The sequence below is a fragment of the Bos mutus genome, chromosome 11 (assembly GCF_027580195.1).
Source record: "Bos mutus isolate GX-2022 chromosome 11, NWIPB_WYAK_1.1, whole genome shotgun sequence".
Taxonomy (NCBI): domain Eukaryota; kingdom Metazoa; phylum Chordata; class Mammalia; order Artiodactyla; family Bovidae; genus Bos; species Bos mutus.
The window spans coordinates 91,736,679-91,750,549 of NC_091627.1; the positions used below are offsets into that span (position 1 = coordinate 91,736,679).

General features: G+C 40.4%; 1 protein-coding gene across 2 annotated transcripts in view; it reads right to left on the reverse strand.

Annotated features, from left to right (window-relative positions):
- The window catches only part of SLC30A6 (solute carrier family 30 member 6), a 48,750-nt gene extending 41,667 nt beyond the window's left edge, over positions 1-7,083 (reverse strand). The window contains exons 1-2 of one of the 2 annotated variants that reach the window (XM_005893007.3): positions 6,978-7,083; positions 2,231-2,317 (exon numbers count right to left, since the gene is read on the reverse strand). In XM_005893007.3, the coding sequence (XP_005893069.1) occupies positions 2,231-2,317; positions 6,978-6,980 (90 nt within the window). In that variant the 5' untranslated portion in view covers positions 6,981-7,083. Of the gene's footprint in view, positions 1-2,230; positions 2,318-6,977 lie in introns of those variants that run through there. The other variant, XM_070379767.1, reaches the window with a different exon arrangement.
- Between the last annotated feature and the right edge of the window lie 6,788 nt (positions 7,084-13,871).

A 13,871-nucleotide genomic window follows, 5' to 3' on the forward strand; every position in this document is an offset into this window, starting at 1 on the left:
TTTATGGCATGTAATTATGATGTGAGAAGGAGAAAGATTAAAGAAGGAACAACAATGCAAGAGAAGAAGGAATGGTTCTAGGAACCCTGGCTCTGAGTAAGGCAACAATGGAGGGATGGGCCTTATGGACCAGATCAGACAGTTCATTCAAAGAAATGGGAGGGAAGGCAGAGTGCCGGCAGATGTGCTAATGACAAGGTGCAGAAGTTTTCTCCTGATTGCTTCTTTTCCCTCAGAGAAACAGGAAGCCAGACCCAACAGGTTAGAGTGAGGATGAACAAGTTTTGGGGAGTTCGAGGATAGAAGTGAAAGAAAATGTCACTTAAGAACGTGGGAAATTGAATAAACTAGGAAGATACAGTATGGGCAGTGCAAATGGCATACTTGATCATGAATTTAAAGTGAGACCAGGGGCTTCCCTGGTGGACCAGTGGTTAAGACTCTGTGCTCCCACTGAAGAGGGCACAGGTTCAATCTCTGGTTGGGGAACTAAGATCCCACATGTGGCATGGCGTGGCAAAAAAAATAAAAAACAAAAACAAAGTAAGACCAGTCAGTACGGTTTTGTGTTTAAGGCTACACTCAGTTGCTTGCATGGGGTACAGAGTAGAGTGGACTTAATAAAGTTGAGGATTTGCCAATAAAGTATGATAGACAGAAGATGGAAACAAAGGGGTTGAAGGCATGTGCAAGAAAATGAAAATGATGGACCAGATAATCTAAATTGATAAGCAAGCAATTGACAATAAGAGACGTGAAAAAACAGTGAAAACACAGCAGAGTCAATGAACTGGAGGTCCTGGTAAGAGAAGGGGACTGGAAAGACAAGAGACGGTGACTGATGAGTAAAATGCTTGTAACTGAGACAATGGGAAGATAGTTATTGTGAATGATAAAGTGTATGGCATGATCAGGCTTCCTTGGTGGCTCAGTGGTAAAGAATCTGCCTGCCAAGCAGGACTCGTGGGTTTGATCCCTGAGTCAGGAAGATTTCCTGGAGAAGGAAATGGCAATCCACTCCAGTATTTTTGCCTGGGAAATTTCTTGGACATAGGCATATAGTAGGCTTCACAGGGTCACAAAAGTGTCGGACATGACTTAGTAGCTGAACAGCAGCAGCAGCATGGTATGATCATAGGAGTGGGCAGTTGAGAGGAACACAGGACAAGATTTGTGGTGAGGAATTGAGAGGTAAGGATCTTTCATATGAAATATGCAATCACTAAGAACTAAGACAGGAGAAGTAATGAATAGCGATGAGCCAGGTGGATCTCTTCAGATTTAAATTATGATACAGGTTGTCTGTATAATCCAGGTGCTCCTGTATCAGTTTTGCTCCTACTACCTATTCTGTGGTGTACGGTGTTTCACTGAAGTGTGCTTAAAGAACTCCCTGCTTACTTCTGCAATAGAGTTGTTTTCCATCAACATCATAACTGTCTGTTCTCAAGAGAGCATCCTAAATGGACTAGATACATAAGTAGGTGAGTTAATTTCCTACCCTTGGCTCTTGAACTTTAACATCTAGAGGTGAGAATATTTCCAAATACTAGAATTACTGGCTTCTGATTATATCCCAAGGTTTTATAAACAGGAGATAAAAGGGTAAAAAACAAAGAAGTCTTTAGTATCACAAGACATGGTCAATATTATTGCTTCTGCTTATTATGTTACATAAAGCTAGCATTATTTAAAATTTTATTTTATACTTTTATTAAAAATGTGAGCAAGAGACACATAGTCACTACCCTCAAGGAACTTACAGTATAAATGAGACAGTAATGAGAACAATGAAAACAGAATAATAACTAGAAAGTCTACATTGGTGACCAAAATGGGTACCGATTATTTCTTTATAGTCTCAAAGTTTAACTTAATGAAAAAACTTGTTTTCTGCCTTACATACAAAATGAGAAAACGTGGCTTCAGACCACATCCACTTAATTTGTGAAAAAACTAACAACATAAGGCAATCACCAAACAATTTTTCTTCAAAACTCTTTAAAATCAGAAAAAAAACTAATAAAAGCTGAGTTTCCTCCCAGGCATAACAACTGTATACTAAAGTGCTGTGATTTTACATTAACAAATTACTTATCCAACAAAAAAAATAAAAACACTGTGATGAATTGAGAGTGATTTATATTTGTCTTAAAAATTACCTTTTTCAACTTTATAATATTGTTGATACAATAAATAAAATTAGGATTAAGAAATAAAAATAACTTACCCTTCGATCAGCTGCTACAAGTCTAAATTCCTGTAATAACTTGCCAAAAAAAGATCTTTGTGGTTTTCTAAAGAGATGAATTGTCCCCTTTAAAGTAAACAAAAAGTATACAAATCAGCATTTAAGTACCTAAGCTTCTGCACTCCTGTGATATAGTAAATCACAACTAACATTTCTTGAATGCTTGATACACGACAAGCAATTATTCTAGACACCTTACATGTATTTGTCTATTTAAGATTCACAATAACCTATGTGGTGGAAATAATTTTTAGTAAACTAAGTACACTTAAAATTCAACATTCAGAAAATGAAGATCATGGCATCTGGTCCCATCACTTCATGGGAAATAGATGGGGAAACCTTGGAAACAGTGTCAGACTTCATTTTTTTGGGCTCCAAAATCACTGCAGATGGTGACTGCAGCCATGAAATTAAAAGATGCTTACTCCTTGGAAGAAAAGTTATGACCAACCTAGATAGCATATTCAAAAGCAGAGACATCACTTTACCAACAAAGGTCCGTCTAGTCAAGGCTATGGTTTTTCCAGTGGTCATGTATGGATGTGAGAGTTGGACTGTGAAGAAAGCTGAGCACCGAAGAATTGATGCTTTTGAACTGTGGTGTTGGAGAAGACACTTGAGAATCCCTTGGACTGCAAGGAGATCCAACCAGTCCATTCTGAGGGAGATCAGCCCTGGGTGTTCTTTGGAAGGAATGATGCTAAAGCTGAAACTCCAGTACTTTGGCCACCTCATGCAAAGAGTTGACTCACTGGAAAAGACTCTGATGCTGGGAGGCATTGTGGGCAGGAGGAGAAGGGGACGACAGAGGATGAGATGGCTGGATGGCATCACTGACTAGATGGACGTGAGTTTGAGTGAACTCCGGGAGTTGGTGATGGACAGGGAGGCCTGGTGTGCTTCGATTCATGGGGTCGCAAAGAGTCGGACACGACTGAGCGACTGAACTGAACTGAAGTACATAGTGCTAGTAACATCTGAGCAGGAATTCAAATCTAGGAGTTTTAGCTCAGGACCAAAACCTCTGCTGTAAAATAGATTGCCTAGGCAATTTTGAACCGGAAAAGCAGTTTCCAAGTAGCTCTAATTTCCAAGATATTATACCATTCACCTAATTAAAGCTTTATATATGAAAGGTTTGGCAAGTATTACTAGAATCAAACCTCTGAGTTTCTCTCTTAGGCATTCAAAGTATGTGACATCTATCTAGCTTCCGTGGTCCCTGCTAGTATGCAGTACGGTACTAGCAGATAAAGAACACGGCAGTGGTGAGCACTGAGGGATTTGCCACTCAAGCTCAGGAAACAGTGTAAGAAAGCCTTATCATAAAGGAGCGCTCAACCACATATAGGAAATTAGCCTGAAATTAAGGTAGTATCCAACATCAGTAGGAGAAAGTATGGGTTATTCAATAAATGGTATTTGGAAAAAGGCAAAGATGGGTCCTTACTATACTTCTCAATCTAAGTTTTCAAATATAAAACAATAGTACATTTGAAGAAACTCATGGATGTATAAGAAAGAAAACCCAAGAAAAATAAACTGAAGATCTTTGTTATTACAAAGGTAAAGTAATTGTTTCTAGAGAAAAAAATATCCTTCACAATTTTCAATGGGTCATACACAGTAACTTGACTACTAAGTGCCATGCACTTAAATATTTGGATTTCAACTTTAACAAAACATTTTCCTAGATGGTAAAGGCCACAATCACTATACCACTATACCATAATGAGGCATTTCTATCTCATTAAAGTTGGCCAATTTGACTCAAACACTGGCTTTTCACAGACAACAGAGGAAATGGGAGTTAACAGATAAAAAATGTGAAGTTTCAGATCCAATACAAGCAGAAGTATGATTTGCCTACAGGCAAATACATTTAGAAACATCTCAGTAGCTATAAAATGATATATTCCATTTCTTTAAGTTTGACATGTCATTAGTTGCATTATGTTGAGACTCAGCGAAGGCAGAAAATAGGCTGAGTGCTAGAAATGTGGCACAACAAAAACAGCAAAATGCTGGTAACTGTGGAGGCCAAGTTACGGCTACATGGGGACTTCATGATATTCTCTCTACTTTTCTGCATGTTTGAAAGTTTACACAATAAAAAGTTAAAGATATACTTTAAAATGTAAAAATAAAGCATCAAGAAAAAGGTATTACCAATTTTGATACCCAAATAAAGATCAGTGTATGTGAATAACCTAAGGCTCTGCTAAGTCAATTCAGTTGAAAAGGAACAATATGCTATTTTAATCTGAGATGTTACTAAATGTTAATGTTAATAAACATACTTTATTCTTAAAGAATTATGAGTGGGATATTTTGGTCCCAAAGATAAATTCTGCTTACTACTGGTATTCTTGAATATCTTCTAACTTCTAGCTCATTTAAAATTATTTCAGTTACTTTAAGTTTCAGGTTAAGACAATCAATAAGGTTTCTAAAAGGCAGACGTCCATTTCTGATGCCATTCTGATAGTAGAGGAACAACTACAAATACCCTAATCTTAATGTCACTCTTTCTAAAATTATATTGGCTCTCCACTGTTATCAAAATAAACACCAAATTTTACAACCTGGAACTCAGTGTGTTCAGTGAGTTAGCCTGTTTCTTTCCATTTTCTCTCTTGCTCAATTTCCACTATTGAGGAAATTGCTCTCCTCAATTTCCACTATATTGGTGTACTCCTTGTCTCATGATCATATCGATAATTCTACAGTGAAAAGATCAGACTGGTCTAACCCAGGCACTAATAGCCCTGTAGCACTTAGCAAGTTATCTGACCTCTCTGTTTCCTCACCCAGAAGAGAGTAATGAAGAGTAGACTAAGAGACTGGAATAAAGGGACAAAGTACTCAGTTCACTGGTTCACTTCCTGCAAGAAGCCGTATTACGTTATTTAGATGAGTTTTTTTTTTTAATGCCACTTGTTTTGTAATTCACCACAGGCTAGCCTTCATACTGTCATCTTGCACGGTAAGTTCATTTTCAGTAACTTCACCAATAACAAGGGCTATATTTCCCCAACATTTTCTAAGATAGCACTATGCTTTGCACATAGTATATGTTATTAAAATGAATAATGGGCAATTTTAAAAATAAAACTTAAATGCTAGTATTTCCCTTATTACTAATGTTTCAAATATAAAAATTTACTGCCAAGGTTACTTATTCATCATTTTCTGAAACAGATATTTATTGAAAACTTCCTCTGGGCCAGGCACTGTACAAAAGACTCTGGGAATATGACAGTGAATACGTAGGTTCTGCTCTTAAAGAGCTTATAGCCTAAGAAGTGAGAAAGACAAGCAAGTAAATACACAATCGTAACACAGTCTGCTAAGGGCTACAGATGCTACTGGTAAAAAGCAGCCTCACAGGAGCCTAAAGGAGGCACTTAATAGGACCTTGAGACATGACAGAAAGGCTCAGGAAAGAGACTAAAGGACACGTAAGGGATGGAGAACGATTCTTGCAGATAGAACAGCACATATTAATTCAGTGCAAAGGTCTAATTCTTAGAGCACAATCCCCAAGCTGTTGCTGGTAGCTGGAATATGGATATACGTATGTATGCGTGAAAAAAACCTGCAAACGTAAGAAGCTAGACTACAGATGTCTTTGCTTGCCATACTAAACAGGTCTTTAGCTTGTGGGCTAAAGAAAAAAAAAAAAGGAAGAATTTTAAGCAAGGAACTGGTATGGTCAAGTTTTAGAAACTTAACTCTGCTACACAGTGGTGAATGTTCTGATGTTGAACACAGAGGCTATTTGGTCAGCCAAAACAGTAAACTTTTACCTATTTTCTACATGTTTAAAGGAAAGATTACAGGAAATTTAGAAAATATTTAAGTAGATAAATAAGACATTTTTTCCACCATATTCACTCAAGGAAAAAATGGAATGACAATACGTAGACACAGAAACATGGTCGTTCTGTCATATACAGGCTATCAATAAGAGATCCATAAATTTTTCTGATAAAATGGTGTGTACCTCTTTTGACACTGAAATCACAATCCACTGCTTACCCTTAGATAAAATTCAGAGAGCTATATACTTGATTTATTAAAGAATAAAATAACTAACTTGTCTAACAAAATTTAAACAGCACATTCCTAAAGCCCTAAGGTATACTGGGATCTACAAAAGCACCAAAAAAGCTGCAGTAAGAGGAACGGCCGACACCTTGACTTTCGCCAATCTTTGGCCTTCTCAAAGTTGTGCTGTACCCGGCTATCTGCACTCAATAAAACCAATTTGGAGAGTGGGGCGTCAGCTTCAATAGCCTATTAATCGTGCTGTTCATTAATGCAACGTTATCATCACTGCTGTACGCATCACTAATACGGTCGTCGCTACTGTGGACTTGTTTTCAGATCTTTTGTCGGTGTTGTGGTTACTGACACCAGCAAAGACTTTTATTTCTGTATCAAGGATATCACGGCAGGGAAGAGTCATACACTCATCAGAGCCGAAAAGTCGTTCTGGAGCGATGCCGGTGTCCCGAGACGCAAAGGAACCGGGTGAGGGAGCAAGGGGGCATCAGAGCTCTGAGGGCACTCTCTCCGACGCTAGAGACTCCTTCCGGGGACCTCGAGCATAATTCTGACGACCCCTCCTCTGGGCAGCTGAAGCATTTCTAGGCCGCTTCGGAACCAGAGAGAATAAGAAGAATCACAAAAGAAACCCTCATTCCCCTGGCCAACTCACCATGATAAGGAGCGGCACAGCTCCCACCGGAAGACGCTCTGGGAGCTGGTAGTTCCCTGGAGCGGAAGGGGCGTGGACATCAGAGGCCGATTGGTTGCGAGCGACGCGGGGGGCGGAAGTGCGTGCACTGGCCTCCTGGTCCGGCGCCCCACTTCCCGGCTGCCCCTGCTTTCTATAGAGGCGAAGGCGGCGGCTAGAGCGACTCTTCCAAGCTGGCGGAGGTCTGGGTGCAGATTTGCCAGCTGAGGTCTTTAGGTTTAAGGAGCAATTTGTTTGTAACTAGAAAAATTTCTTTGAGTCCTGAAGCTCTTTGACCTATGTTGTGTTTTTTAATTTTTGCAATACCGTATGAAATAGGTAACATTTCCATTTTTCAAGTGAGGAAACAGGATCGAGAAACTTACCCAGAGACCACCTAGTTTGCCATAGCAGCTGTTGCTCAGGCCGACTAATGGGATTTTTCAGGCAGGAGTACTGGAGTGGGTTGCCATTGCCTTCTCCAGTGACAGAGTATTATGTAGTAATTCCTAAAATAATACGTAAATTTTATAGGATTGATTTTACTTTAAAAAGGAAAATAAAACACATTGAAGTATAATTCATTCAGCAAAAATTGAATATGAAACACGTGTGTATCAGGTATCGCCCTCATGAAAAGGATATTCTTGTGGTCGTGGTTAAGTAGCTAAGTCGTGTCTAACTCTTGCGACCCCATGGACTGTAGCCCGCCAGGCTCCTCTGTCCATCTGATTTTCCAGGCAAGAATTAACTGGAGTGGGTTGCTATGTCCTTCTCCAGATGGGTAATAGTAGAGAGTAAGTGCGGAGAAGGCAATGGCACCCCACTCCAGTACTCTTGCCTGGAAAAGCCCATGGACGGAGGAGCCTGGTGGGCTGCAGTCCATGGGGTCGCAGAGAGTTGGACACGACTAAGCGACTTAGCAGCAGCAGCAGCAACAGAGAGTAACTGAGTCGCTGATTTAAAGAGGTAGTCACAGAAAGCTCTAAGAAGATTAAATTTGACTTTCAAATGACAAGTCTTTTTGTGAAGATTTTTGCAGGCAGGATAAGTAGTGCAAAACTCAAGTAAGTGTGTTTTAAGATCTGAAATTAGGTAGTGTGTCTGGAGCGTTGTCTTTGAGGGGAAGAAATGAAGAGAATATCGAAGTGGTAAATAGGGCCCAGATCAAGCAGAAATTTCTAATCAGGGTTAAAGAGCTTGCTTTTTTTTCTACCCTCGCCACCCCCACCCCCACTCCACCCCCCACTCCCCCCACCCCCACTCCCCCACTCCCACTCCCCCCCCGCCCCGGAGTGAGACAGGAAGCCAGGGGACACTTTTTACAACGGAGTGACCTGCTACATTTTGGCTGTGGTATGCAGAATGGATTGTAGTTGGAAGATAATTGCTAACATTTATTAAAGCACTTATGTAGTAGGCACTCAGGACTTAAAGTGTATTAGCTCATTTAATCCTTATATTATCTTTTCGGGCTTCCCCAGTAGCTCGGTTGGTAAACAAATCGTCTGCAAATACAGGAGAGCCCTGTTCGATTCCTGGGTAGGCAGCTTCCGTTGGAAAAGGGATAGGCTACCGACTCCAGGATTCTTGGGCTCCCCTGGTGGCTCAGATGGTAAAGAATCTGCCGCAATGCGGAGACCTGGGTTCGATTCCCAGGTTGGGAAGATTCCCCTGGAGGAGGGCATGGCAACTCAGTATTCTTGCCTGGAGAATCCCCATAGATGGAGGAGCCTGGCAGGTTACAGTCCATGGTGTCACAAAGAGTCCAACAGGACTGAACGCTAAGCACAGCACAGTATCCCTTTGATACAGGTACTGTGGTTAGCTCCTGCTTGGAAAATTGTGTGTCAGGGTCAAACAACTAGTCAGGGGTGGAGCTGGAATTCTGTACAACCTAGTTTTAAAGCCTTACCAGCTATCCTGTACTTGCTACTCTTGGATAAGGTTAGCATGGAGAAGGAAAATTAGAATATTATTGCTTCACTTACACTGAGCAAATCGTTTTTGATTCTTGAAGTTTCTTTCCAGGCTTTCGAATTTTAACAAAACTGAAATCAGACAGTACATATTCTTTATAGTTTGCCTACTTCATTATAAGGATGTACTGTGACTTTTTCTCATGTCTTAATTTTTCTAGATTATAGTTTTAGTGCCTTAGAGAATTCAGTCATAGGCATGTGCCTTAATATCAATTGTGTGTATGTGCTGTGCACGTGTGTGGATGTGTACAGTCACTGTCAAGTTTGACTCTGCAAACCCATGACTATAGCCCACCAGGCTGCTCTGTCCATGGAGTAATTTTCCAGGCAAGAATACTGGAGCAGGTTTGCCATTTCCTCCTCCAGGGGATACTCGCGACCCAGAGATCAAACCCATGTCTCCTGCATTGGCGTTGGCAGGTATCACTGTGCTACCTGGGTATCAGTATAGTTAGCTAATTCCTTATTGATGAGTGTAACATGGTTTAGAGGTAAAAAGAAATCTCTCAAAAGTATTTTAAGAAGGAGAAAAGAAGACTCTAATACAGGGAATTGAGTAATTGGTATAAAATCATAGGAAACAACTACACAAAAGATCACAGTGAAACTGAAGACTTGAACAACTCTATATACCTGGTAGATCTAACACATCTAGAATACACCATCCAATTTCCATCCGGTGGAAATTAAAAGAATCATATTCTTAGTCAATGGGACAATTAAGAAATCACAAGAGAACTTAGAAAAAACATTGAGATGAATGAAAATTAAAACAACATACTGAAACTTACTGGATGCAGCAGAGGCAGTCCTTGGAGGGAAATTTATAGCTGTAAATGCCTATATTGAAAAAATAAGAAAAATCTCAACAACCTAACCTTCCACTTAAGAAACTAGAAAAAGAAGAGCAAACTAAAAGCAAGCACAAAGAAGGAAATAAAGGGACTTTCCTGGCAGTCTAGTTGTTAAGACTTCATGCTATCTCTGAAGGGGGTGCAGGTTTGATCCCTGCTCAGGGGCACTAAGATCCCACATGCCATGTACCAAAGAAAACACACAAAAAGCAGCCACCTAAAAATATGGCAGGTTGAACAGACTCAGACAATGGAGAACTTAGAAGACAGGAGTGATATGTGTGCTCATTGCTTTTGGGGTGTAGTTACTCCAAGGCTTTCTCAATGCAAAGAACTTGAGAATATGTGTACACACACAGACACATATTTACATCTACATTTCTTCACCTACTTTTATATGTCTTAAATTATGGATTCATATTCTTAAATCCAATTCCAACCCAACCATACAGGTTTCATTCTTTTGTATTCATAACTCCTCTCTGCCACAGTGAGAAACATGGTTCCAATAGGGATAATGTACATTGACTTGTTTGAACAAGTCTCCTGTATGTAAGCAGTTTGTCATCTGTGCTGACTCCGTTCCTCCATATATACACCTCTCTATTCTTGAGAATGTATTCCTCATTGCAGATTGCCCCCACCCAAATAAATAACTTCCTCAGACTAAGTGTCCATCATTGTAGACACCCTCCTTATCCCACCTGGTCTGTAATATCCCACATATGTTGCTTTTCCTCATTGCAAAGCCTGCCCTGAACCACAGTGCAGAAAAGAACTAAAATAGCAGGGCTGAGATTGCTATCCTCTGAAAGGCCTTGCCAGTTTGGCCCTTAGTTGGCATCTGGGAACTTGGATTTGTTCTTCCCTAATAATGGTTCACTGTGCTTAATGGGGATAGGCCTAATGTTTTCACAGATGTCATAATAATGCTGGAGGAATTAAGCACATCCTGTGTAACTCCATTGGGAGAGGACTCTTCAGAGCCAGTCTTTGGTTTCCTCTGGACTTTGCACCATACCCTTGTTTCCTTTGCTGGGTAAGAGATGCACCATCATCAGTCTGCCTTAATACTATACAACTTTATGTACGATAAACTTATTTCAACATAATTCCATTTACTGTCCTCTCCCATTCTTTGTGCTATTACTGTTATCTACTTTACTTCTACGTATATTATAAATACCACACTGTAAACTTAAAAAAAAAAAACCTGATAGGTATTTAGAAACATAAAGGAAAAATTATCTTTTGTATTTACTGACGGTTATATCATTTCCAGGTATGACCTAAATCAAATCCATTAAGATTATACAGTGGAAGTGACAAATAGATTCAAGGGATTAGAGCTGATAGACTGCGTGAACTATGGATAGAGGTTCGTATTATTCTACAGGAGTGAAAGTGAAGTGAAAGTGAAAGTTGCTTAGTTGGGTCTGACTCTTTGTGACCCCATGATACAGTCCATGAAATTTTCCAGGCCAGAATACTGGAGTGGGTAGCCTTTCCCTTCTTCAGAGGATCTTCCCAACCCAGGGATCAAACCCAGGTCTCCTGCATAGAAGATGAATTCTTTACCAGCTGAGCCACAAGGGAAACCCCATTGTATAGGAGGTGGTGATCAAAACCATCCCCAAGAAAAAGAAATGCAAAAAGGCAAAATGGTTGTCTGAGGAGGCCTTACAAATAGCTGAGAAAAGAAGAGAAGCAAAAGGCAAAGGAGAAAAGGAAAGATATACCCATTTGAATGCAGAGTTCCAAAGAATATCAAGGAGAGATGAGAAAGCCTTCCTAAGTGATCAATGTGAAGAAACAGAAAAACAATAGAATGGGAAAGATCTCTTCAAGAATACTAGAGATAGCAAGGGAACATTTCATGCAAAGATGGGCACAATAAAGGACAGAAATGGTATGAACCTAACAGAAGCAGAAGATATTAAGAAGAGGTGGCAAGAATACACAGAACTATACAAGAGATAATGACCCAGATAACCACGGTGGTGTGATCACTCACCTACAGCCTGACATCCTGAACTGCGAAGTCAAGTGGGCCTTAGGAAGCATCACTATGAACAAGCTAGTGGAGGTGATGGAATTCCTGTTGAGCTATTTCAAATCCTAAAAGATGATGCTGAAAGTGCTGCACTCAATATGCCAGCAAATTTGGAAAACTCAGCAGTGGCCACAGGACTGGAAAAGGTCAGTTTTCATTCCAATCCCAAAGAAAGGCAATGCCAAAGAATGCTCAAACTATCACACAATTTCACTCATCTCACATGCTAGCAAAGTAATGCTCAAAATTCTCCAAGTGAGGCTTCAATGTACAGGAACCAAGAACTTCTCGATATTCAAACTGGATTTAGAAAAGGCAGAGCAGCCAGAGATCAAATTGCTAACAGCCATTGGATCATAGAAAGAGCAAGAAAATTCCAGAAAAACATCCACTTGTTTCAATGACCATGCTAAAGCCTTTGACTCTGTGGATCACAACAAACTGGAAAATTCTTAAAGAGATGGGAATACCAGACCACCTTACCTGCCTCCTGAGAAACCTGTATACAGATGAAGAAGCAACAGTTAGAACTGGACATGGAACAACAGACTGGTTCCAAACTGGGAAAGGAGTACATCAAGGCTGTATATCGTCACCCTGCCTATTTAACTTATATACAGAGTACACCATGCGAAATGCTAGGCTGGATGAAGCATAGGCTGGAATCAAGATTGCCAGGAAAAATATCAATAACCTCAGCTACGCAGATGACTCCACCCTTATGGGAGACAGTGAAGAAGAACTAAAGAGCCTCTTGATGAAGGTGAAAGAGGAGAATAAAAAAGCTGGCTTAAAACAACATTCAAAAAACTAAGATCATGGCATATGGTCCCATCACTTCATGGCAAATAGATGGGGAAACAATGGAAACAGTGACAGACTATTTTCTTGGTTCGCAGATCACTGCAGATGGTGACTGCAGCCATGAAATTAAAAGACGCTTGCTCCTTGGAAGAAAAGCTATGACATCATATTAAAAAGCATATTAAAAAAGCATATTAAAAAGCAGAGACATCACTTTGCCAACCAAGGTCTGTGCTGGGAGCCATCTCCTGGCATATTGCATATTGAGTGCAGCACTTTCACAGCATCATCTTTCAGGATCTGGAATAGCTCAACTGGAATTCTATCACTGCCGGGAGCCAGCGTGAGGAACTCCGCCCGTGGCAGAGGTCATGAGGAAGGAGGCTCGGCATACGCAAAGGTGGGATCGAGCCTCAGGAGTCCCCCAGGAAATTCTCGAGCATCTACCCCCAAAACCAGAGTCTGCCTTCTTTCCACTTTGTGCTCTCACCTACACCTCTGACTTTACAGGGGGCTGTCCCCCACTACCTCTCTCTGCAAAAAAGAGTTAACTTACAGCTCCAGTTAATAAAGTTCCTGGGTGTGATAGTGTTTCAACCTACAAACTCCTTTGCAAGTCCTCTAGCCTGCCTGTATAGGTTTTTCCGGCCACATGTGATTGCTCAGAGCCTCCCAACTGTGAGAAGCATGAGATGTTCTAAACTGTCTAAATACAGATTCCTTTGAGCAGTTAAAAGATTGATTAGAAATTGTATTGGTGAAGGGTTTTTCACTTGTTGGGCCAATGTTTGCTGCTAAGTCTCCATATCCCTTACCTGCTGTGTCCCTGGCAGTGTATTGATTAATATAATTGGTGTAAGTAGTAGCTTTAATGTTTGTAACCTGGGACCCTTGAGTTAATTCTTTTTCTTGTTATAGCCCACCACACCTTTGCCCTATAGGAATGCAACTTTAATGCTTTTGGAGGGTGGCACTTGACTAATCACCTTTAGAGAAAAATAAGTTTTCTGAAGAAAGGGTCTTAAAATGTTAACAGGCCTCCAGGCCAGAAGATGATGCAAATCACCTAAACTTTTGCATATGATAAGTTTGCAGGAAGAAAGCCTGGCTTACTGCATGACTCTACCCCTTTCCCCATTATCCTCTATGCATAACTTAAGGTATAAAAACTACTTTGGAAAAT